Raw genomic sequence first — 25037 nt, 5'->3', positions numbered from 1 at the left:
AAATGGATGTGTTCGCCAGAAATTGGATTTTGGAATTATACCAAAATGTAGATTCACTGTACATCGCAGTCTATGAGGAAAATGAATATTTTTTTTCCAATACAAAACTATCAAAATCTGTGTATTTATAGACATTTGATAATTCATTTTAAAGTACTTAGTTAGCCTAGGATGGTTAAAGGTTGATATGTGTGCAAGAAATTGGATTTTGGAATTTCACCGAAATGTTGATTCACTATACATTGGAGTCTATGAGAAAACTAAGAATAATTTTTTACAATGCTAAACTAAATTAATTTGTGCTTTTATAGGTGTTTGATAATTGATACAAATGTACTTGATTCACATAGAGTATTTAAAAGTTCAGATGTGGACAACAATTATGATATTGGAATTTCACCTAAAAGTATTATTTAACTTTTCATGGTACTAGTAGTCTCAGTACAGGTAACTGTTAAATAATTTCCCTGACAAAACTTGCTATATCTCTAATATGTAAGTAATAGGAATTGTTCATCGCCCTCAGTGCAGTGAGCTTGATTTACAATAAGACAAGCCTCAGAGTTGTCAAGTCAAGATGTTCATGTGACAGATAATTATACTTTTGTTCAGATTTACAGGTGAATAACTTCAGAGAATGAAATCATGCAACAATCATTTTTATCTCCCAGAATATTTATGAACACTGAAACTGCTTTTGACGGGACGGATACTTATGAAAATTAAGTGACCCCCCCCCTCTGAGCTCTTTGAAAAATACATGAACCCCCCCCCCCGTTGCAGTTTCAAAAGTGAACCCCCCCCCCTGGATTTTGCCGGCCCACCCCCGGCCATAATAACTGAACGCTCCCTTAGGGATGGGTATTGGTTACTATTTACATGAATTTTAAACATTCTGAATAAAGATCCACTTTTTGAAATTTAAACTTCGCAGAATCTCTTTTATAGCATGAACTGAGCCGATTGAACTCAATAAATAGATAAATTGCTGTGACCCTAAAAACCTGACTCAAGATGCGGCCATGCACATGTATGAGATAGTCGGCGAGAGGCCGCGCAGTCGACTGGTAAACCATGGAGCGCCCTCTCGAGCCTGACGTCAAACTTACAAAATCGCACATGTCTTGCCGGGTGCCTTTTTGTCGTCGTTTGCAGTTACCGGTGAGAACGACGCTGTCACGGCTCGGTCGCCCAGCGCCTGCAGCGGTCGATAGTTGCTTTCCACATTCACTCCTTCTTCGTCTTCGCTGACGGCGGTTGCAACTAGACTTCGAAATCGTTCCAACTGTGGAAAGTGTGATAATAATATGTATTTGTAAAGATGACACGATGAAATTCGTCGCTCTCAACAAGGTTTAATGAGCTATATTACGGTCACACAGTCATCAGAATGTGGCCTGCAGGCTCTTTATTTTCCTGAGGGTTCCAATGACAACCGTTTTTTTTTTTCTCTGAAAAATTCGGAGTCCTCCTCAATAGATATCGAATAGTCAACCTCTTTCTTGGTGTTTTTTCGTCACCACACGATCAATATCAGTTCAGAAGTGTACTGTTGCATAACAACATAATATTTGATAATGCTAGAACAGGGATTGAACTAATAATAAGTATTTGGCCAGTGTCTGTCTTCAAATATCAAAGGCCATTACTTGATAAACATTAAGTCACAAAATCATCTCGTTTAAAATCGTATAATAATGTGAGAATTTATAATCATTACGTTAAGTCATATTGAGTGTATCATGAGTGAATGTAGGTGTTAAATATGTTACTTTGTATATGTTTGTATCGAAACTCGCCTGCGTCACTGATATCTGAACGGGTCTGTCGAATACCGTCCATATCACACACTCGGTGCACGGTGGCGTGGTCAGGGAACCATCGTAGCGGTAAAAATGCCGAACATTCTCCGGTAGGAGAGAGCGAAGCACCAACGCTTTTTCCAGTTGAAAGGTCTGGCCTGAAATAATAAAATAATGCCAAAAAAATAGGGACACGGTAAATGAATGAAGCTTTAATATCTCTCTTACAGGGCAAGCCAGTTTTTATGCATAGCATGATAAGGACAATTTAATCAGACTGACGAAATACAGCGCTGGTGGTTTTATTTGGTTGAAATTATCAGATTAACTGCAGTTTGTCTTACTTTCAAGTAAAGTAAAATGGCTGATTCCAGTACCTTTTCTTTGAACATTTCTGAACTCCGTTGTCAGCGATTCATAGCCAGGATTAGTTTTATCACCGACCTGAGAGAGCGAGAGAGAGAGAGAGAGAGAGAGAGAGAGAGAGAGAGAGAGAGAGAGAGAGAGAGAGAGAGAGAGAGAGAGAGAGAGAGAGAGAGAGAGAGAGAGAGAGAGAGAGAGAGAGAGAGAGAGAGAGAGAGAGAGAGAGAGAGGGAGGGGGCGCGAGGCAGGGAAGAAAGGAAGACAGAGGGAGAGGGGTAAGGGAGGGAAAGGAGGTAGGGAGAAAGAGAAAAGGGGAGATAGACAGAAACAGACAGACAGACAAATATACAGAGGGAGGGGAGGATGGATGGTGGAGGTGAGGGAGGGGAAGGAGAGGAAAGGGAGGGAGGGAGGGAGGAGGAGGTAGGGAGTGGGAGAGAAGGAAAGATAAAGATAGGTATACAGAGAGACAGACAAAGAGATTAATCACAAGCGTCCTTCTGTAAAACGTAAATTAGCTGTGAATCGACGAAGTCGCTGCTTTTGATTGCCTAGTGACGTCACGATTCCAGTCATTTTGAATAGTATTTCATTTGTAACTTTCATTTGAGAAGTCTGTTAACGCTGTCAGACCTAGAATATGTTGCAAGAACCCACGAAAAAAGCTCTAAAACCCATTTTGCTACTGTAGAAATGTATGATACCGTTTCTATGACAACTCAAACGACAATTTTATAGATTCATGATAAGGGTTGGATGAAAATGACTTGTTTTAAGTGATTGACTATGATCGAGTCTGCGGATTCATTTTTTTTGAGGGAAAAATGCAAATGCATGAACAATAACGGATATCTAGACTGCTAAGGTAATGTCGTAGGCACATTCAGTTAGGCTCAATTTGCCGATACACGAGTTGCACACGATACCTCGATGAATATTCCTAGCACCGCCAAACCCTGGCAATCTCCCAATGCTTCTGTGAAGTTTGAAAATCGTTCGCAATCATAGGAAACTATGTGAAGCTGGTTAGAGAGAGAATAAAGCATTGTTAGAACAATGATAGAAATTAAGCTTTACAGAAAACGACTCGGAGGACATTATTCCATATTGAAGCAGGCGTCGACATTTTGTTTTGTTTTTGCATATAATATTTCAAACAGACATTTCAAAAGGTTGTAATGAAGTTTGCAAACGTGGATAATTAACCCCGTTTCCTCATACTTTGCAATTGTTATACAACCGACGAAGATACAGAGAGCCCCTCTTTAAAGAAATTAAGAAATGATTATGGTCATGCGCATAAACACATTTAGGTTAGCAGCATGCGATCAACCCACGTGTATTTTCAACGAATGCGCAAACTTGACCGAACGGAAATGGCGTCATATTTGAACGATAGACTTCCGCTTACCTCAGCATCATACCGCGTGTCGTTGATGGCGTGTTCAGACCCCGGGCTGCCGTCGCTTCCCCAGTGAAAGTGGAACTGCTCGACTTTGAACTTGCCCGGCAGACCACCGCCCGTGACGTAGTGCTCCCCTGTCACCGAAACTTTGACTGCAAGGAAATTGACATATGATGGACAATGAGAAAGAGACGACAAAACAGCGAGATATCATATCCTTGCACGTGATAAATTTAATTTATCAGTGACAATGCACTGAACATGCAACATTATCGCTGTCTCTATGACAACTTCTAAAACCAGAAATTAAAGTCTACCTTTATCTACATTTAGTTCTAATTCTTGATGTATTTCCGTTGTTGTCGTTTTCATTGTAAATTATAAATCCTTTTTTCTACTCCCCAAATTTCGTCGAAATGCCAAGAACTCTCCATTTCAACACTGTTTTTATGTTTGTATATATGTTGATTTTCGCAAACAGAAGAAGCAACTTTATGTCCGGACTGGTATTCCTTTGTCGACAATAGCATTGGATGCTGTTAGCAACGCGTCGTGTTTCAAAGGCTACTGCGTCGTATTTCAACGTACGTCAGCGAAAACAAGAAGACAGTGTGTTTGTTTTCAAAACAAACATCATGAAACGATGCAGCTAATGTCCGTTTCATGCTAATTGTCAACTCGATTGAGCGTACTTATCGTTTGACATCATATTTTGACAAATACGGTAAGTTTTCGATCGTGTCCGAACTCACAACATACGACAGCCAGTCACCTGGTGGAGATGCAACAGACAGAACCGCTCGGCAAAATCCCCGCGCTCAAAATAGAGTGTTTCACTAATAACCGAGAAAATCTGAAATGTTTTTTCTGACTGCGACCCCTCCACACGCTGTAGAGTTCATGAAGCACTCAGGCTCGTACACTTACGATCTATGAACGTGCACAGTGTAGCGTGCATCCGGGTTTTCAGTCCCAAATTATTTCACTATTATAGGAGAAACAACGCAATTGTGCTGACACATACTCGGTATATATTTGTTGTTTGAATATAATTTGTTCTACCATGGAGGTATTGCAAGCAATATTCGTCAAGAAGTAATACATGTAAATATGGTCAACAAATTTCATGCATTGAACTGTTTTCATTATACAAGCCTTACCGGTGTTAAGTGTGTGTCTATTACTTACTACCCTAGCTATCTCTGTGTAGTATTTCAAAGAAAACGGCCCATATCTGTTAATTGCCCTCCCTAAGCCCCTTCATTAATGTGTTCTGTCGATCACCAACGGTAGGGGGGGGGGAGGTTATCGCCCTGACCAAATAAACTCGTAGTAGAGCTGCTGACGAGTTATTTGGTCAGGGTGATCAGCTCCCCGCATCGATGATGGGCAGAACAAATTAATGAAGGGGATTGGGGATTAGGGAGGGCAATTAACAGATATGAAATACTATACAGAGATAGCGAGGGTAAACTTTTTGTGTAGGTCAACGGAGCGGAAAAGACTCTCTGGAACTCGCGAGAATGAGGATGTAGGTAAGGCTTGTATGAAAAAGGTTTAATACATGACATTTATTGACCATGTTCATAACTTCTTAGACTTGGTTCAAGTCTGTGATTTGTGAATGTTTGAGTGGAGTGAACGCAATGATTCGTATTTTGCTTTCATGTAAAACGCGCGCGTGAGTGGAGTGGACGCGATGAGCTGGGTGAACACTATATACAGGGGAGTTTCACCCGGAACCACCGGTGAATCCGGCAGAAACTAACTCACTATACTGCGCAGACTCAAAGGTAACGCATTCAATCGCTGGGAAAACCTGGCCTGGGCTACAAAATTCCGAATAGGTTTGTACGAAATAGGAGAGACACAAGAGAAACTATTATAAATGATTTTATTTTTTTAAATATTCACCGACTTGAACCAAGTCTAATAACTTCTGGACAAATATTGCTTGCGACGTGGCAGAGTTCTTAGATGGAGTGGTTCTACCGATCACAAACGCGGGGGCTTATCGCGCTGACCACAGGCAAGGGCTCCTTGTTTTTGACCTGATAGACTTGGTTCAAGTCGGTGAATTAAAAAAAATTAAATCATTTATAATACTTTTGTCTTGTGTCTCTCCTATTTCATACGAACCTATTTGGAATTTGGCAGCCCGGGCCATGTTTTCCTAGCGATTGAACGCGTTACCTTTGAGTCTGCGCAATAGTGAGTTAGTTTCTGCCGGGAGAAACTCCCCTGTATAGCGTTCACCCAACTCACGCGCTTCACCACAGGCCGCCCAATCCCTATAAATAAGCATATTATTGAGTTTTTCTCAGTTTTCTCTATCAGTTCTTCTCATTTTCTTCATGCTCTGACTGATCGTAGTAAATAAAAATAAATGACTATATATAGACTAACCTTAGCCTCTTGACTCTTTATTTATTTTACACCCCATTACAAGGACGTTTATCTCTCATATACACACATCTTACATGACTAATTATGCTAATCCGTGGACTTATTAGGGATTTTATAGGTTAGTCAACATCGCGAAAGATAGGAAAGGTTACTTTTCATTTATCTTTGCAATGTTGACCAACCCTAGATAAGTCCACGGATTAGCATAATTAGTTGTGTTGACTAATTAATTACAAGATGTGTATATGAGAGATAAACGTCCTTGTAATGGGGTGTAAAATAAATAAAGAGGCTATAGGTTAGGCTATACAGTCATTTATTGTATTCACTACGATCAGTCAGGAGAGGGACTGACAGTGACAGAGAAAACTGAGAAAAACTCAATAATACGCTTATTAATAGTGATTGGGCCGCCTGTGGCTTCACATGAAAACACAAACTATCGCGTTCCCCTACTAAAGCATTCACAAATCACAGACTTGAACCAAGTTTAGTAACCTGACCAAATATAACTCGTCAGCAGCTTGTAAGGTCAGGAGCTGTTTACGTGTCGTCTAGTCATGGAGATATTCCTCCGCGTTGGTGATCAGCAGTAAAAAAAAACAATGGAGGGGATTAGGGAGGGTAATTAACAGATATGGACTGTTTTCTTTCAAATACTATATAGACAATAGCGAGGGCAAAGTAATAGCACGGTCCCTCTAGGCACACACAACGATACAGTTAGGTTTGTACAATAAAAAAGGTTTAATCATAGACCCTCTCGAGGGTCTATGGTTTAATGCATGACATTTATTGATTATAACTCCTTGAGGAATATTGCTTGCTTTACCTTGTGCTATGACCTGTCACTACGTAGCGACGACTCCTTGCGGAAAATGACCCGATGATGTTCATTGTATAATACGATAACCGTGAGGGCGTGCCACATTCCGCTTCTCCATCATAAGAAAACTGATAAAAATGCATGAAAAAAAAGACAACACATGCCAGAGTACATTCGGAAAATGTAAGAAAAAAGCTTTCACTTTCAAAGCCATGCCACTGAACATAGCGCCCCGTAATACGAAGAAACCAAACGGGGGAAATTAAAAACGATGACACAGCTGCCCTACCTATCCAAGTACCTCCATGCTTTAAAAATATATTGCTACTATTACCGTTCACTCTCTGCCAGCTTACGCCAGAGACAACCCCTCTCGGCGCCCTCCAAGAGGCGGTTTGCGAACGGCTTTTCTAGAAACAGCCCTACGGGCTTGTCTTGACCGGGAGCTAGCATGCATATCTCTGAAAGGTCGAATCGGGAAAGGCTGTAAATATTCGGATTAATATGAGGTATCGACTTGAACAGGAAAACAGACGATTTTTTGTATTTATTTGGAAGAAATTGGACGGCGAAAATCTTGGATGGCAGGTGATCTCCCCCCCCCCCCGCAATGAATTCAAATATATGTATTGCAGCTGATGTGCAATCGAAAACTCGTGCGCTTGTGAATCTCTGTTTACTAACGACGCTTTTGTAAACAACTCGTGCATGTGAGCAAGTACTTTCCAGCTTACTATTACGCAACACGTGTGTCTACTCACAATTGTTCTAGCGATGAATATTTGTTGACGTAGATGGTGATGACGATGTCGGATATGCAAATGCATGCATTAAATTTTTATGCGGGGTGGTGTTTGCCGGTTAGTGCGGTAGTCTCTTGAGGGTCATATCACCAGGAATTGTAAGGTTCGCCAAGCTTTTGAGCGACACGTTTGGTCTTGACCGTACGAGTGGTCGTGAAGATGTCTTCGAGGCATTTACAACGAAACAAGTTGTTGGTAATCGTTGGGGGAGTTTGTCTGGTTCTGTTGGCCACCTATAAGATCGGGCTGCCGGCTGCCGGGCAAGAGGTAACCTACACCCTACCGGCACACCAAGTCGTCGACAGGCAATTTCAAAACGACAGCGGAGAATTCCAACCGGAAGATAAAGAGACTGTGACGACAGAAACGCCTAATGTAGTACACACGACGTCTGCACCAGTGCAGCAGCTCGTTAAGTCATCCGCTTTTTGTTCTCGAGAACTTAGCCGTAAGAGTGCTAAGAGCTGTGCGGCCCATTACCAACTCATACAGGCATGCCCTCCCAAGGGACGCCATGGGAGGAAACCGCTGGGAAACTTCTACCTGTCGCTGGAAAACGACGTCACCGCCACGGCTGATTTTGCGAGGGACTACAGGGAAGCCAATATGGCCTTCGTGCATTTACCGAAGAGTGGCGGTACTTCAGTTGAGAAGGTACTCGCCCGCGCCCCGCAGCTGAAGTGCAAGAATGGGAAAGATGGTTGTCAGCTTAGCCACTGCAATCAATTCTACCAAGCTGCACGGAACCATTACACTCGAGATGGGAAAGCGCTCTACTACTCGAAACGGTCGTACGGTATACACAACTACGCGTTTCCCGACAGGCCTTTTATATACATCACCTGGTTCAGACACCCGGTTGAAAGGATTGTGTCGACCTATTACTACCTGAAAAAGCACAGATGCTTCGGACATGTTATCTGCAAACGAAGTTTGTTGCCGAGCAAGAGCTTGCAGGACTTTTTGAAGAAAACCGCCAATAGTCGGCAGTCGCTACAAGACATCGACAACTTCACAGTTCGGCTGCTGCTTTTCGACGAGTTCCCGGAAGTGTCGTCGGCATTCGAGGACTGCTGCGGTTCCGCGCCCTACGTCTCCCAGATTCCCGTGATCAAGGAAAAACACTACCTGCGGGCGAAGGAGAATTTGGAGCGGCGCATGGCTTTTGTGGGCATGCTCGAAGACTGGAAAACGTCGCAGGACATGCTGACCCGGATGTTGGATATAGAAGATGTCAACAGTGAGGTACACGTGAACGCCAACTCGCACAGAACTCATCTTAGCGAGTATGAACTCAAAGAGATAGAGAGACGAAACGAATGGGATTTGAAATTGTACGAAGATGCCCTGAGAATATACGAAAAACAAAAGGAGATATACACCAACTTGAAAGATAGGTCGATACTTTGACCTTTGGAAATGCTATTGCTTTCCTGAAAGAGTAGTCAAACATTTATTGAAGGTCACCGGCATGAAAGAGAGAGCTCGCAAAGTGAACTTGACGGCAAAATGATTTTTTTAAAATAACCCCGGAAGGTATGAGAGGTTCGTGGCACGCCCGCAAAAGGCTATTTTGTTATGAACGCAGGGACCTATTGTTATACAAACACTCACAATCTTTTACATAAAGAAATGAATGTCGTCAATGTAGCAACATGGCAACGCCTTGAATCGGAAAGATTTTCACCATCCCTTCGCTTTGTGAAGGTCTGTGTAATGTTACGTAATAGCGTGGGAATACGACAGTGCCGGTGTTTTTAGAAACCGTTGCTTGCATTACAATCTGATTAAAATCAGATGTAGAGTACGGCGACGTCTACTTACGCCTACGGGGTATTCTCTTGCTGTCGCCTCTCACTATGACAGCAAGAGAATACCCCGTACTCTACATCTGATTTTAATCAGATTGCCAGCATTATGACTTGTATGTGGACAGCGTTTTCGTTTCGTCACAATTACGACCTGGTACATCGAGCGAGTTTCGTCCCGTATTTGTTAGTTATCATACATTCACAAACTAATGACAAGTGGTCCATTATTTATTTCCCTCGTAAAGTATATTGCGGCCACCGCTGTCGATAACGATTGTGAAACGGGCTTGGTTGTCGGACAAAAATATGCAGAGGATCGTGACGTAAGAGATAGGCGTAGCCCAGTCATTCTTTTAATGGCCATTTTATATTTTCTAACGTTCACAATAAAGAGTATTTGTCGCAATAAGGTATGTTCTTTCTTTACGTATGTCTTGACAAGACGGTTACAAGAGGGTAGCTCATGCGGTCCGCATTTGCCTTGGATCAGGATCTCCGAAAAAACTCGGTGCAGAAACCAAAACACAAATCTTCTAAATATTGGATGGATATAAGTCAGCATGTTTCGGCATATGACATCATTAGTATCATCATTATCCTTTTCACGATTTGGCAAGTTTCATTCTTATTTCTCCTTCATTTTTAAAAGTGATCGGACTTGGTGATTAGAAAATCAACCTTATTATTGACCTGTTGAGGGATCGAATAAATGTCAGTGGGCATGCGCATGACTCGCTCAGTGTACAAACGAAAACATAAATGAGGTCTTTTTGATTTTCGTTTATGTTTGAGAGCAGGTAACAAATTCAAATGCAAGTTCGTATCATCTGACTGAAACTCTCTCCACTTTTTACGCTAAGATTTAATCTTAATTTGGGGAGCGGTTCTTTCTACAAGTTAAAAGTGATAACTCCACCACGTCGTGGTCGAAAAATAGAGTCGCGATTACTCCAATAAGTTGCATTTACTAAATTACGTATTTTTTCACTCACTTTGACTGACCAGATCGACAGTTTTTGCTGCGATCAAGACGAGGGGACCATCTTGATCGTCCCAAATCATGCCAAACACTCTCGCGGTAAAATGTTTCTACAGTTATTATTCATCTCCTTCAAAACATTGATAGTCTGCGACCTCAAAAAGACAGGGTGGGACATACTCTGACGATAAAACGAAGAGTAAGACAATGTTAATCTAGGGTGGGTAGTGTCGGCTAGTTTCTCATTTGTTTTGAAAATTGAATTTCTCGATGTCAAGTTCGCTCACTCTAACCTCTGTGTTAGAGTCTAATATTAGACGAGTTCAAGTTGAGGTATTGGCCAATATCTGACGTTGTGTTTTATCGGATATTATCGGATAAGATAATATCGTCCGACATCTAAGTTAGAGTCTAATATTAGACGGGCTGGGGAAGTGGACGGTGTCTGACGTTGTGTTTTATCGGATATTATCTGATAAAAACGATAATATCGTCTAACATCTAAGTTAGAATCTCATATAAGACGAGCTGGGAAGTGGCCGATGTCCCGACATCGTGACATTGTGTCCGACATAGTGTACGCCTGATCTCAGTATAAGTTGATTACTTGCATTTGTATGATCGTCGGGCATCGGCAGCTTCCCAACCCTTCTATTATTGGACTCCAACTTAGATGTCAGACGATATTATCGATTTTATCCGATAGTATCCGATAAAACAGCATGTCGGGCAACCCTGCTTTCCCATTCATCTAATATTGGACTCTAACGTAGATGTTTGACGACATTATCGATTTTATCCGATGGATAAAAACGTCGGGCAACCGCAACTTCCCAACCCTTCTAATATTAGACTCTAACATAGATGTTAAATGATATTATCGATTTTATCAGATATTATTCGATAAAACAGCACGTGGAGCATTGGTCACTTCCCTACTCATCTATATTAGACTCGAACTTACATGTTAGACGATATTATCGATTTTATCCGATAACATCCGACAAAACAGCATTTCTGGCATCAGTCACTTCCCCACTCGCTGATATTAGGCTCTAACTTAGAGAACTTAGATACTTTTATCCGATAATATGCCTAAAGTGCCAATGCCACAGTATCATCGTGTGACACCGTAAGTGTATGGAAGGACTGTGGGGCAATGAACTTTGTGAACTTACTCTCAACCAGCTATAAAAAAGCTTTACATATGCAAAATCAGCGTATTGTAATTGCCCGGCGACCGGCATTGTTTAAACAACTTATTGAAAGTGATTCTATAGTGCTATTCTTTTCATTATGAAAAACCTTATGATAATGCTCACATTCGACGTAATATGAGTATAATTTGTTGTTTAAATCGGTGGGCAGAAAATCGCTCTCATAGATATGATTTCTAGTCATTTTTTTCACTTGTCCCGTCGGGCAAGTGGCATCGGAGGTTCACTTGCCTGAATGCGGCTTTCACTTGCCCCGGGCAATCGGGCAACCGTTTGTGTCTTTCCCTGTCATTTAATAGTGAAGGAACTTACGGGACAGTATCATGCCTTCGTCTCAACATTCTCTATCTCCGTCATCCCCGTTCCCTGGTTACTGTTCGAGGGGGATAAAACTTTGCGCTCTTAAAACCGCGACACTGTCTTGAACATTAAACAAACTTTAATTGAAAAATCGATCGTAAGGTTCAATGCGGTGTCGCGACCGTCTGATCACGGTTAATTCTTCGACGATTTGAAAGCATTGCTTCGGTATGACTGATTGCGTGGCTCGATTATATTTTATATTTTGTTGAAGACCATTTTCATTTTCTTTTTTTGCTCGATAGTTGAAAAACAAAGCCCCGTAGAATGTTTTTGTGAACAGTTTATGCTGCTTGATATAAACATATAGGTTCAAAGTTCAACATGTTCCTCAGTACCACAGACACTCCTTGTCTGTGTCAGCAGCTTGGTAATTGAAGAGGTCATTTACAACAGATGATTTAAGTGTGTCTGCGTACTAGTAATATATTGATTGTGAGTCGCATGTCTCGCCGACCCATGACCCCCCTCCCGGGGGTGACCCCCAGTAGCGTAGCACGCACCTCGAAACTGAAAGTTTTTAACTTTTCCTCGAAATTTGCCTAATCGGAACACCTGTTGTCTGTTCGTCTTGTGTAAACTACAGCCTGAGCGCAACAGGGAGACCCAAGACCTAAAAATGGTCAATTTGTGCGGCATATCTTTTGTTTATTTGCCTGACTCATTCCATGCCAACGAGAAAATCGTTTTTGATTCATCAAAAGTTTAGACTAAGTTTCCCTGGCAAACATGTAAAGTGAAAGACACTTTACACCAGACTATTCATATTCAATCTACACAACGTAACTTCTGCTCGCTTTTCTCTCAGACTGAGATTCCAGTCACTGTATAAATATAAGCTCCACGACTAAGCCACACAAAACGGGCTTGAATCGTGCTAAGATTTCAAAAAACTATTTGGACCGCTTTTCTACGTGGCTCTTACACCATGATATATTTCTATGTTTACGATTTATGAATTTAAGCTTCAATAAGCACTGTGTTGTCAGATACTGCGACCGGTGCTCCGTTTCTTTGTTGTACCTTCAAGTTGCAAGGAAACGTCCAGTCACCTTTGTTCCAATTAACTTTAACGGGTACGTGGCGACCTTTCCCTTGATTTCTAAGTACCATGGAGGTAGTCTGTGTACTAGCTCCATGTTAGTACATATAAGGTGTCGTGTTTATTATGTCTGCTAATGTTTTGTTTAATCTCGTCTAATTCTTGGCAGCAAAGGAACGCTAGGTATGTTTACTCAAAATGTTAGCCATGTTTAGACCCCGATTGCACGCTTTAATGCAGTGTCATCTTGGTGACAAATTGGTTACTCAGGGATTGGCCGTAAGATCTTTTCAAAGGCAGGGTGTTTAGAAAAGAAAACGCGAAAGTGAAAAGACTTAAATTTCGCTCAACCTTACCTCAATGAAACTTTCAACCATTCTCTTACCAAATTAAGAATAAAAAATCAGGGGTCACCGTGCAAAATTTGGTACGAGAGAGAAAAACTACCCGACATTTACCAGAATTTGTAATTCAAATGGCCGCAAATATTAGAAATTCAAAATGGCCGCCATCGTGTTAACTCTATGGGGAAAAACAAAATTTTCTAAGACGGTAAAAATTTTCTTACTCAAAGAGCTTTAAAATCATTGAGCCCCCACAAGTGGTATTTCAGAGAAGAATTGTAAAAGTTTGAAAGTCCAAATATCTGTCCCCGAGGCGCATTCTACCTTAAATACAATAATTTCAATGATTTTACACGACGGAAAACGGAAAAAAATATTTGCATGCCATACCATCTTCCAATTTGCAAATACAGCACGTCAGATGTTTCTTGGTTAAACGTCGCATATTCTCAATTCTCATCACCTTTTCCCGTGTTCACTGACCCCTATCCTGCCAAAGTTCATATAACACCGTAAGGTCAAGTTGCAAATTGATTAACACCGGTTAGCCGTTTGCAGGCCCCTGAAAACTTACTATACTATAAACCTTACATTTACTGACTAAATCTACTGTAAGCTACCATACTAAGGATGCATTCACAAATATATCCATGGAAGGGGGATTGAAGGGGGATATGAAAATATTAAGGGTGTGCTCGGGGAATTTGAATGGATTTAGGAACTGAATGGGGGACTCGAAACGAAACTGCCTCTGATTGATATGATGAAATATGTGTTGTCTATTACATCAAAAATCGCAAAATTGATAGGAAAAAACTAATTCTCTGTTGTGTATGTATTGTAGAACGCGCCTCGGGGACAGATATTTGGTCTCTCAAACTTTTACCATTCTTTTCTGATCTACCACTTGTGCGGGTTCATTTTAAAGCTCTTGGTGTAAGAAAAATTTTGACCTGCTTAGTTTTTCGAAAATCGAAAATTTTATTTTTTCTCCACAGAGTTAACACAGTGATGGCGGCCATTTTCAATTTCAAATATCGGTACATGTATCTTGGGTTACTTATTTCTCTAGTACCAAAATTTGCACAGTGACCCCGAATTTTATTCTTGATTTAGTAAGAGAATGGCCGCTGAAAGTTTCATTTGGGGAAGTTTGAGCAAAAGTTTAAGTCATTCACTTTCGAGGTGCATACTACCTTAAGAACACATACAGAAACATTCAGGTGATTGTACTTTCTCACATCCTTAGGCATCAAGCAGGGTCACAAGGAAGTGCTCCAGCCTCATTGCTCATTTTATCTTTTTATAGAACAATGATTAAGGTCTTTAAACATATAACAACGTATTTTGCCAAACAGAAAATTTGTTATTCTAGCGTATTGTAAGGAGTAGAACAGCCAGCCGCTTGTTCCAATGTACGATATTTAGAATTTATGAAAGAGCCATTCACAACTTTTGCAGTATTCTCTAGCAGAGACGGGAAACCGAAAGTTTGAGCTGAAAGTTGTAAGACTAAATGACAGCTGTTGATAACCGCTTGTGATATGCGAATCCCTTTCCATACATTGGCAGTGGAACAGTGGAAGTCACACTGGGTCGCTTTGATTGGACAAAATGGATCAGTGTACACAACCTGACTCGCCCTCAGATAACAACTCAGTTTTATGGGTGAGAATAGGCCATTTACACGACCCAAGACTGACCTCACTCCATTTATAGCCGTAACTTTGATTGGCTATTTTTTGGTGGTTTGTGTATCCACTGCAGTTTCTTGTTCTACTCCTCGAAGCGTGATGAAAAGTCCAGTTTTTTACTTATCAACACAGCCATATGTGTATACAGTCAGCAGTGATTGAATTAAATTCAATCCCGCACTAGAATTCATTTGTCATCGATAAGAATGATTACGGTCTTTGCACATACACTGAGTATTTTGCCGAACAGAATTTTTGTCATTCTAAAGTGCTATGGGGAGTAAACGAGAAAATGCAGTTGATAAACAGAAAAAACCTATACATCGAACTTTGTTAAGATGAAGACTAAAGCGAGCTGGGCGGACGCGTTCTAGCAAGGGCAACCTGGCCTGGACCTCCGATACGGAAAATGACCGCTAGCGCTTGAGGGCGCTTTCTCCAATAAAATTATATTTTTGGGACGTGATAAAATCGAAGTCTGTACTGCTCATTGTGTGTGATTCATTGTATCATACTATCGGCATCCATCGGAAAGATTGAGATAGAATGCATATCGGAGGTTTCGGTACAAAATTGTTTTTACATGTTCGTACATACACATGATGTTACTGTAATCGTGATCTGACCATAGGCATTGGTAGTCTTATTTTAAAACAAGCACAGTATCTCAGCCTACTAACCTGAATGTCCATCATTGGACAGCGTCATAGTCGAACCATCGACAACGTCATCATCTTCAAAACCAATGAAATTGAACTCTGGCGTATCACATGACTTCACCTTGTCGGTTTCGATATTGATCGGCGATTGGCGAGCGCCATTGGCGTCGGCGAAGAACGATGCCCAATTACTTGGACCTAGCGAGAAAACATCTCTTAGTTAATAATATTGTCTTAGTCGAGCCTGAGGATGTGCGCTGTTGCCAAGGAGACGTGCAGGTGAAACAGATGAAGTGGAAAATTACATTGTAGTCACGCTTCAAGAGAGAATTTACTATGGTGTTTTAATTGATGGTAGCCATGGTATCGGTGATTAGAAACTATGATGTATATTTTCCATCACACGATAAACCAACGCTTGTTTTTTGTTCAGTCGCTACGATGCTGTTTCCAACGCCCAACGTCAGTAACAAAAAGATGAACCCAAATGTTGACCGTGACTTTTGTATGAAAGAGCATTGGATGTGCAGTACCAGTGTGTGGGTCTAAATTCACTTCCGAATCACAATGTCAAGTTCCCTTGCCATGCTATGCAACAATTACATTTTTATTTCCTCGGATGTATTTGTCTGTGCGTCTAACGAAAGCTTATAGGCGAGCGAGCTTTTGCGGACAAATGCTGACTCTACCGCTGAGGGCGAATAATCACTCAGTCTTTGCGTTGCGGTTTTACGCTGCGCGCTGCTGGGCCTGGGGATTATGACATCGCGATCGATGTTTACAGAATACGACCACTTTTTTGAATTTTTTTCTACCATTTCATTTCATTTCATTTCATTTCATTTCAGAGAAGAAAGAACTGGACTTCTGGAAACAAGTGTGATATTCCTCTCAGGAGATACCCTGTCGTCTGCTGCAGCTGCGGTTAATGCTATGCCTCCAGGGGCGCTATTATAAGGTCCTCGGGGAAGAGAATGACCGAGGAGACTATTATATTATCCCGCCTTAATTTGTTTGAGAAAATATGCTATATTTAATGAAATTATTCAGCCGTTTCCTTTCAAGATGTAACTCGTGATCATGTTTTTTTTTTATTTTTTTCACTACAAAACGTTTTAGCCGTCTCCCATATGGCCATAGGAAGAAAATTTTATGTTTTTGCATTCTCAAGTGCGTAGGGTTTCAGAGTTAAGTGGGTCTACCCACAATTATAAGTAGTGACATTTTCTGATATTGGATACGTTTGCGCTTTCATTTATTTTAACAACGAAACTAAGCAGAAAGGGGGTCCTGTACCCTTATCCCGTTCTTTAAAACAGTTACTGGAGACAGGTGTACTTTTCGTCATTTTTTTATAATTTCGTCAAAATGCAATCTTTTTTCTGATTTTTGGATATCCCGCGTAGAGTATAGTGATTAGACCAGAAAAGTGACGAGAGAAAGTAATGCTCCCTCAATTTTAGGTACATCTTATAAAAATATGCCGCATCCTTTGATTTTATGCAGGTTTTGCTTTAAGGTAGAACGCACCTCGGGGACAGAAATTCAGGCCTTCAAATTTTATCAATTTTCTTCTGACCTACCACTTGTGGGGGCTCATTTTGAAGCTCTTGGTGAAAGAAAAGTTTTCACCGTCTTAGTTTTTCGAAAATCGAAAATTTATTTTTTCTCATAGAATTAACACAGGGATGGCGGCCATTTTGGATTTCGAAAATCGAGAAATCGCAAGTTATTTGTCTCTCTAGTACAAAAGTTTGCACGGTGACCCCTGATTTTTATTCTTGATTTTGTAAGAGAATGGTTGAAAGTTTCACTGAGGAAAGTTTGAGCAAAAAGTTTAAGTTTTTCACTTTCGAGGTGCATATTACCTTAAGACAAATGTCATCTCTTAAACATGCAGGGGGCTGATTAAGTAATTAAAAAATTGCTATTTCCTGCAGTGTTGAGTTCGAAAAGATTTCATTTTACAAATAAATGTTAAATCGCAAGAAGAGAATGAGAGTTGCTGACAAGTCGATGAAGTTACACGATCATATATATATCAAAACCACTATGAAAAACTGCTGAGTCAGAGGGTTTTCGCATGGAAAGGAATGATCTTGTAGCAAGGTGAAACCACTTTTTTGAAATATGATTTTCAAAATGCCAACTCATTCCAAGTCTTTTGTGAAAGTTTCAAGAAAGTGACAATATTGCAAGGATGTTTTTCTTGCATTTTTGCATGCAAACCAATGGAATTGACGGATACTCAGCTATCCATGGGTAGTCCCACAGCTAGTTTTTCCTGCAGGATTTTCCATTGCTGACGATATTTTGTCGCAAAACAAAACCATGACTTTACAACGCAACAAAATACTTCAACTTAATTACTGCAGGTGGGTCACATTACAACCATTAACCATGTCGTTTTGTCAAATTGTATCATCTACGAAAGTTGCATATAGTTACAGATATGAACATGATGTATGAGAAACTCTCAAATAATGGCATATTGATCTTGCGTTAAATTTTTTGTGTATTTTTATCCACTTTCAAAGTTCTCGTCTACCAGATTAAAGCATGTTGAGCGAACGCGAAACAAAGAATTTACCTAAGTATGTAAATATATATGCTTCAAAGGTATTTAGCCTTGCCAAAATAGCCCAGTGCAGTACGCAACGTTGTTATTGTTGTTGTTGTTGTTGTTGTTCTTCTTCTTCTTCTTCTTCTCGTTCTTGTTCTTCTTGTTGTTCTTCTTCTTCTTCTTCTTCTTGGTGGTGGTGGTGGTGCAGTTGTTGACAAATGAATTGTAGCACGGATTGAAATTGTAGCGTCGACAATAACATTCGATATTACACAGGAGGGCAAAGTGTCTCCTGGTGCGAGGGCACATAAACCCATGTATTCAGGCAATAATATTATCTTACATGCCTCTTTTATATGATCTTTAGTTACATTCAGGACATTTTCAAACAATTTAACCCTTATCGACCAGCATCAAAAAGATTTTAACGAAGATCAAAATAGCAGTACGCGCATGGATATTTTACATCTAGCGTTATGCGTCCACTTTGACGTCGAAAACATCGAAGGGCTTCACTGGACCGGGTAACCATGGAAACCGGTCAGTACATCGTTCACTGGCCCGCTAACTCCCTGGATGTTCCTATTCAAATCAATGCACTGATTTGCACTCACATCGAGGCATGTAATAAAAGGGACTTCGACATGCTTTCAGGACTAAACCAAGAACTCTAATATACAAACATGATATTAGCATACCGGAAAAATACAATGGCGCTATAAAGGATCCGTTATTATAGAATTCTTTTTTCAGCTTTGATATCAGCTGAGTTTGGCCCTAGACTGAATTTATTTTCATCACTCAATGAGGTGTCCTTTCAATTTTTTTTTACTAACAGATCTTATCAAGTGAAATATCGCCTAAAGTTAAGGAGAGATGGCACAACGTTTTGAGGGTATCATGGCGATGTCATTTTAATACATTTACTATCTATTTACAATGCGGACTGAAACGTTCACCGTGATTTGGCCACTGGTCGTCACAACAGCACAGTCATTCTCGCGTGTGTACAGGATACGAGTAAGCTCGCTTTCACCGTGATAGATTTTCAAGCGTATACCGGACCCTATGTCGTCATGATATCGTGTTGACTTGCCTATACGTGTAAACGATGCTTCAATGGCTCATTTGTCGACCGCAAACGCACGGTATTTCAGTTGGAGTCGGTATCATACATGAACTTGAAGCTTCCCGTGACAAAATTTATGTCAAACGGTTTTGTCAACCTATCTCTAGTTGCACATCACTATATTTCAAGGTTCCCGGGGACAGTCACATCATTCTACCTTAATCATAAATATTTCTTATGAACTTACGCCTTGCCGCACATCTCCTTAAAACATCGAAAGGAAAGATTCTTTGCCCATCACGCCAATTTAACGCTCTAATAACACCGAGAAAGATAATTTCATCGTCACAGTGAAGGTCATTATCATTCCATTATAAAGCCCATTACTTCTCAGTTACGATAATAATACCTATCACTCCAGCGCGTAGGAAGATACATGGGTATCTGTTTTTGTTTAGGGACGTTGCACAACCCTTTCCATTCAAACAGTGCCAAATCGCCGATCTAAAAGGCGATGAAATCGACATACAGTCACCTGTAATCTAAATATGCCCATATATGGTCAAAGGGGAGTTCCTTGGCATTCAAAATGCCCATGTGAGGGCGCTGTTTTTAAAATCGGCCACCCGCTTAAAATCTGTGATTGGTTAGATTTTCTCTTTCCATGGTAACAGTGGCAAAATTGGAACAGGTGATAGTATACCTTTTATTTCTTCTCAGGTTTATATGCTGTATGTGATGAGATGACATATCTATGTTACAAGGCAATGTCTATATACTATTACATGATATCAATATATGATTAAGTGATTTCTTTCTATCGAAAGGTTACGTCAATATACGATTAAGTGATGTTGATATATGACCAGGGAATGTCATTGTATGATAAGGTAAGGCCTATATGAAGTAAAGGTCAAATATTCCGACGAGATATATCCCGCAAACGCAGACTTCCTTTCACTCTATTAAAGTCGCATTCCACGCCGCAATAAACAATTCTGGGACGAGAGTACGGTGAAGGAGGAAAGACGATAAACCTAAAGTTCGAAGATGAACTGCAATTGTCGCGTGTTAATAGTTGAATGCAATAAAGGGAAAGCAACTGCACACATATATCTTGGTTGTTTCCGTTTACTGCATGGTAGCTGTAGGGCTACAATTCCATCCTATAGAAGATGCTGAAATTTTGTACAGCAGATCTGCTGTGCACAGAAACGGGCGACGAACTTTCCCTTGTCTCATGGAAATGTCGCTATAGTCTAGCTTTCTGATCATAAGCTATGCCATCTACACTAAGGAAATGGTCGACAGTGTGTAAGCTTATTTTCGACTGGAAAACGACGGTTTAATCATAGAGTCTCGCTTCTACTGTCAGATTCGGCGAGATCGAGGCAACGTACAAGATGGCGGCGAATTTAACAGAAAACTTCGTTCAGAGTAGTTAAACCGTTGTCTATACCCAAGCATTACCTAAGCATATATCGATACCATATCACATTACAAAGGCGTTACCTAGTTATATGTTGATAGTACTTAATCACATATTGGCGTCACCTATCATATAATGACACAACCTTATCATATAAAGGCATTACTAAATCATATATTGACGTCAGCTAATTATATATCAACAGTACCTTATGATATATTGACACCACCTCATAATATATATGCGTCACCTAATCATATATCAACATTACTTAATCATGTATTGATAAAGGCATTACCTTATCTATGTTGATACAACCTTTTCATATAAAGGTATGACTTAATCATATATCGATGTCACCTAATTATATATTAACTGTACCTCATCATATAGTGACACTGCCTAATACTATATCATAACATAACCATATATCAATATTACGTAATCATATATTTACATTTCTTTACAGTATAAAGGCAATATCTAATCATGTATTGCTGTCACGTAATTATATATTGACACTATCTGAACAAAGGCATTTCCTAATCATATATTTACATTACTGTATAATACAAAGATAGTACCTAATCATATATTGACACTATCGAACTATATAAAATGTCTCAAAATGACATGTTGACATTACCCTATTAAATAAATGCGATAATACCTAAATAGATTACTGATGTGACGTAAGAACATATTGCCAATGCCTTAAAATATAATGAAGTCATTTCATCGCATACAGCGAAGAAACCCCAGAAGGCGTTCCATAGACATGGGTCAACTTTTATTCAGTTATAGTATGTCGTAAAAGTGTACACACGGACGATCGTACTCAGCCGCGGATCACTGCAGCAACGACGATTTTATTGCTGTGCTAATTGGTGCTTTAGTCCACTTTGGATGAAAGGGAATTTTATAATATGCTTACCTTTCTCACCCGAATAGCTCCAATCATCTGCGTAAAAAAGGAAAAATAAAGTCTCTGAGTAGCTGTAAATGCGGGTGAATGGCAACTGTGCTATTTACATCATGAATTCCTGGCCGAGAAAGTATTTTACACACTAAGTTCACTAAGAGTTCATCTGTAAGTTATTCACGTCGAGAGAGATGGGGTAGTACGTCCAAGAAGAATATTCATTCGACGTCGTGAGAAAATTCATCGACTGTATAGCTGTGGGTGATGGCTATGCTGTACGTGTGAAATTTTGAATTTAGCCAATACATGAAGACCCTATAGATACAGATAGGATCTATATGATTTAGGGAGACAGCTCTAGCAAATATCGTCATGTAGAATTGGCTTCCATAGCGTTTGAGATCAGTATAAGTGTGCATACGACATGAAAAGGAGTATACGTGTGCGTCCACATTATTGACATTTTCACCTCAATGCGGAGTTCAAATTCAAATTGAGGAGGTTTGACCGAGTTGAAACTAACCAAAACAGGCAAAATCCGTTGGCCTATGAATAAACTGAGTGTTCCTTTGAATTTTCCTTTGAATCAGCTGTAGCGGCACAGGCATGCAGAACGCTTACAATGGCCAACTCGCAGCTCAAGTTCGTACTCAGGAATATTAAGACACATACAAATGACAGCTTTCACGGCGACGCTTATGATAATGATCGCTGCTTTTTCGAACGGATCCAGTTCATGGTCTCTTCCGTGCAGTAGAGGGACAAGCGCCAAGTGAAAGTTTTGGGGTAGTCTGTCACTGACCCGCTCTAGACTCAGACCATGATATTGTCCGGTTTATTTAAGAATGATCACAGATCGTTCCAGGCCACCGAAGAAAGATTAAAGATGTAGTTTGCAGACAGAGAAAGAGATATTATCGTCACGTGTTAGCACCACGGTCCCTCCCAAGGTAGCACTGACTGCACTGGAAAGCGAGAAGGGTAAAATTCTAAAGAAATATAATGAAAATATCTCCATTCATTCGCTGGTAAAAGAATGGATGCACACTTCAGTACAAGCATCAGATGCATTTTGTTTTGCGTACCGTATTCTATATGTCGTTGGGTGACTCAACGAGCCCGAAGTCTCGTATGTCATATGATACATGAACTTGAACTTCAGGACCTAGTCAGTAACATTTACAGAAGATATTATCGGGGCTACCGTAGCGGTTGTCATCTGAAAGAGTTCGGCCGGGCGTCCGTTAAATCGGCGTAGAAAGTGACGTCGACCGTCGTGGAATCGATTAAAAATCGCGATATTCTGGACTCGATTCCAAAACTGGGGCCAAGTGAGCAGTTTGTATCGGTGGTCATATCTCGACTATGCTGAAGTAACCCGATATTTCCGTGGACAGACGGTCCATGGTGTTATTTCAGGATATAATGTACGTAGTTCTGTCGTTCAACTTGCTGGTTTAAAAATCCTAATGCAAGCAGTCGCGCCTTCTTCTGCAAAATCAGCCTGTAATTTTGCCTTTCACCTTGACGCCTCAAGATCAGCAACCATGTCCTAATGGTTCAAAAAATACTACGATAGTATGTAATTCAGCCGAGCGAAAAGACCGTACGTTGGAATCATCATAGCAGACGATAATACTTACCCGCCATTCCTCTCCAATATCAGACTATGTATCTATTTTTTCTGACGACAATATTTGGCACGAGTTTCCCGGGCAGGTCACTGGTAGCTGTGCGTTAAGGCTATTAACCTCGGCTGGTGTAGTTGTTGGAAAAGTGAGAGTGCCCCGACTGATTAGTTGCAGAGCGCATTGCAGACAGTGAAACGAGTGGTCTTCGATCGACTGCTAATTGCGTGGAAGACGTGCGAACTGCATCATGAATTTTTAAAGACGTATGGGAGAGAGCATTATTACATCCCGGAGGCGTCGTTCGATTGTTTTCCTTGCGTCAGAGCTTTCTTCTGTAAACGGATATCCATTCCAGGGAACGGACAATTCATCAGAAGGGGCGATAGAGGCAATGAACGTGGACCATGGAGTACATCGACATAGTACATTACGTTATTCACAATTTGGAATGGACTCCTAACCGGGAAATTAACCACGGTGCTCGCGTGTTGTGTTCGAGAGTGGTCCGTTAAGATGTTGGTTTCGCACTCGCCTTTAGCGAAATTTGTCTACAATAGTTGACGATTTGCTCCTGCTTGGTCGTCACTCCATCCTGTTGAGGTATGCTGATTCGAATTCCTTTTGAGTGTCGTCTGGTCCGGGTACCAGTATGTTTCGATGACTGGTGACGTCATGACATGGTACCGCGATATCGAATTTCTCGATGACTCTGACTGTGTTTTGTCAAAGATATGTACTTGGATAGCTATTTGAATCGTCATTAAAATTCTCACCAGTAAAAAACAGTGTACGAATAAAATAAAGATATAATTTTAATTTTTCTTTCCTCATTCTGTGCACCTCTTCGCCATAGAACGAGGCGAGCTGACACATTTTATAATTACTGTAAGGTAGAATGCGCCTCAAGGATAGGTGTTCGGCTCTCAAAATTTACAATTCCTTTCTGATTTACCTCTCATTTCCAGGCTCTTGATGTAACTAGAGATTTCACCGTCTCAGTCTTTTTTTTAATCGAAAATTAGATTTTTCCCCACAGAGTAAACACAGAATTAGCGGCCATTTTGAATTTCAAATATCAGTAAATATCCAGTAATTTGTTTCTCTCGTACAAACCTTTGCTCGGTGACCCCTGATTTTTATTCTTAATTTTGGAAGAGAACGGTTGAAAGTTTCGTTGAGGTAAGTTTGATCAAAACACAAGTCTTTCAAATTCGAGGCACATGCTACCTTAATGGCACTATTCAATTGTTACACGTTTGTGACACATCATTCTGAAAAGAATTCAATTTCAAGGCGCATACTACCTTTAATACAATTATTCAGCGGCTACTTGTTTGTCACACATTATTTTGAAAAGACTAAGCGTCCTCATTGAATTCTTTCTTTCAAATGGAGATGTAACGAATAAGCGCAGCAACGTAACCTATGAATGCAAGAATATGAATGAATCCTTTGTGTTCGGATGAGTTAATGCATTTACAAGGTGTTCGACAACGCCCTGTCCATCTTCTGAAGTCTAGAAGCCCCTCCGACTAATATGTTTACGACTATTTCCTCTCAAGAACAATTCGGTTTCAATTATAAAGCAAAACGGTAAACAACGTCAAATTACTTTGCATTTTCGTGATCACATCAGTCTAGTTAAATTTAAAAGCTAGTGACATTTTAATAAACAGAATAAGAAACTTAGGGATATAATTTTGCTCGTACCG

General features: G+C 40.4%; 1 protein-coding gene across 3 annotated transcripts; it reads right to left on the bottom strand.

Annotated features, from left to right (window-relative positions):
• Nucleotides 1–825: 825 nt before the first annotated feature.
• LOC139145419 (carbonic anhydrase 14-like) lies at nucleotides 826–23968 on the bottom strand. 3 transcript variants are annotated; one of them, XM_070716585.1, is made up of 8 exons: nucleotides 23338–23964; nucleotides 21707–21733; nucleotides 15733–15909; nucleotides 3577–3722; nucleotides 3092–3187; nucleotides 2180–2246; nucleotides 1800–1960; nucleotides 827–1285 (listed from the first exon to the last, which is right to left on the bottom strand). In XM_070716585.1, the coding sequence occupies exons 1-8, from the start codon at nucleotides 23342–23344 to the stop codon at nucleotides 1106–1108; spliced, it is 861 nt and encodes a 286-aa protein (XP_070572686.1). In that variant the 5' UTR covers nucleotides 23345–23964; the 3' UTR covers nucleotides 827–1105. The 3 variants fall into 3 exon arrangements, with proteins under 3 accessions (XP_070572688.1, XP_070572686.1, XP_070572687.1); XM_070716587.1 differs by lacking the exon at nucleotides 15733–15909 and having other exon boundaries at nucleotides 826–1285; nucleotides 23338–23968; XM_070716586.1 differs by lacking the exon at nucleotides 3092–3187 and having other exon boundaries at nucleotides 23338–23966.
• Between the last annotated feature and the right edge of the window lie 1069 nt (nucleotides 23969–25037).

The sequence above is a fragment of the Ptychodera flava genome, chromosome 12 (genome assembly GCF_041260155.1).
Source record: "Ptychodera flava strain L36383 chromosome 12, AS_Pfla_20210202, whole genome shotgun sequence".
Lineage (NCBI taxonomy): Eukaryota > Metazoa > Hemichordata > Enteropneusta > Ptychoderidae > Ptychodera > Ptychodera flava.
Note: the sequence above shows the minus strand (reverse complement) of the source record. Positions and strands in the feature narration are given on the sequence as shown.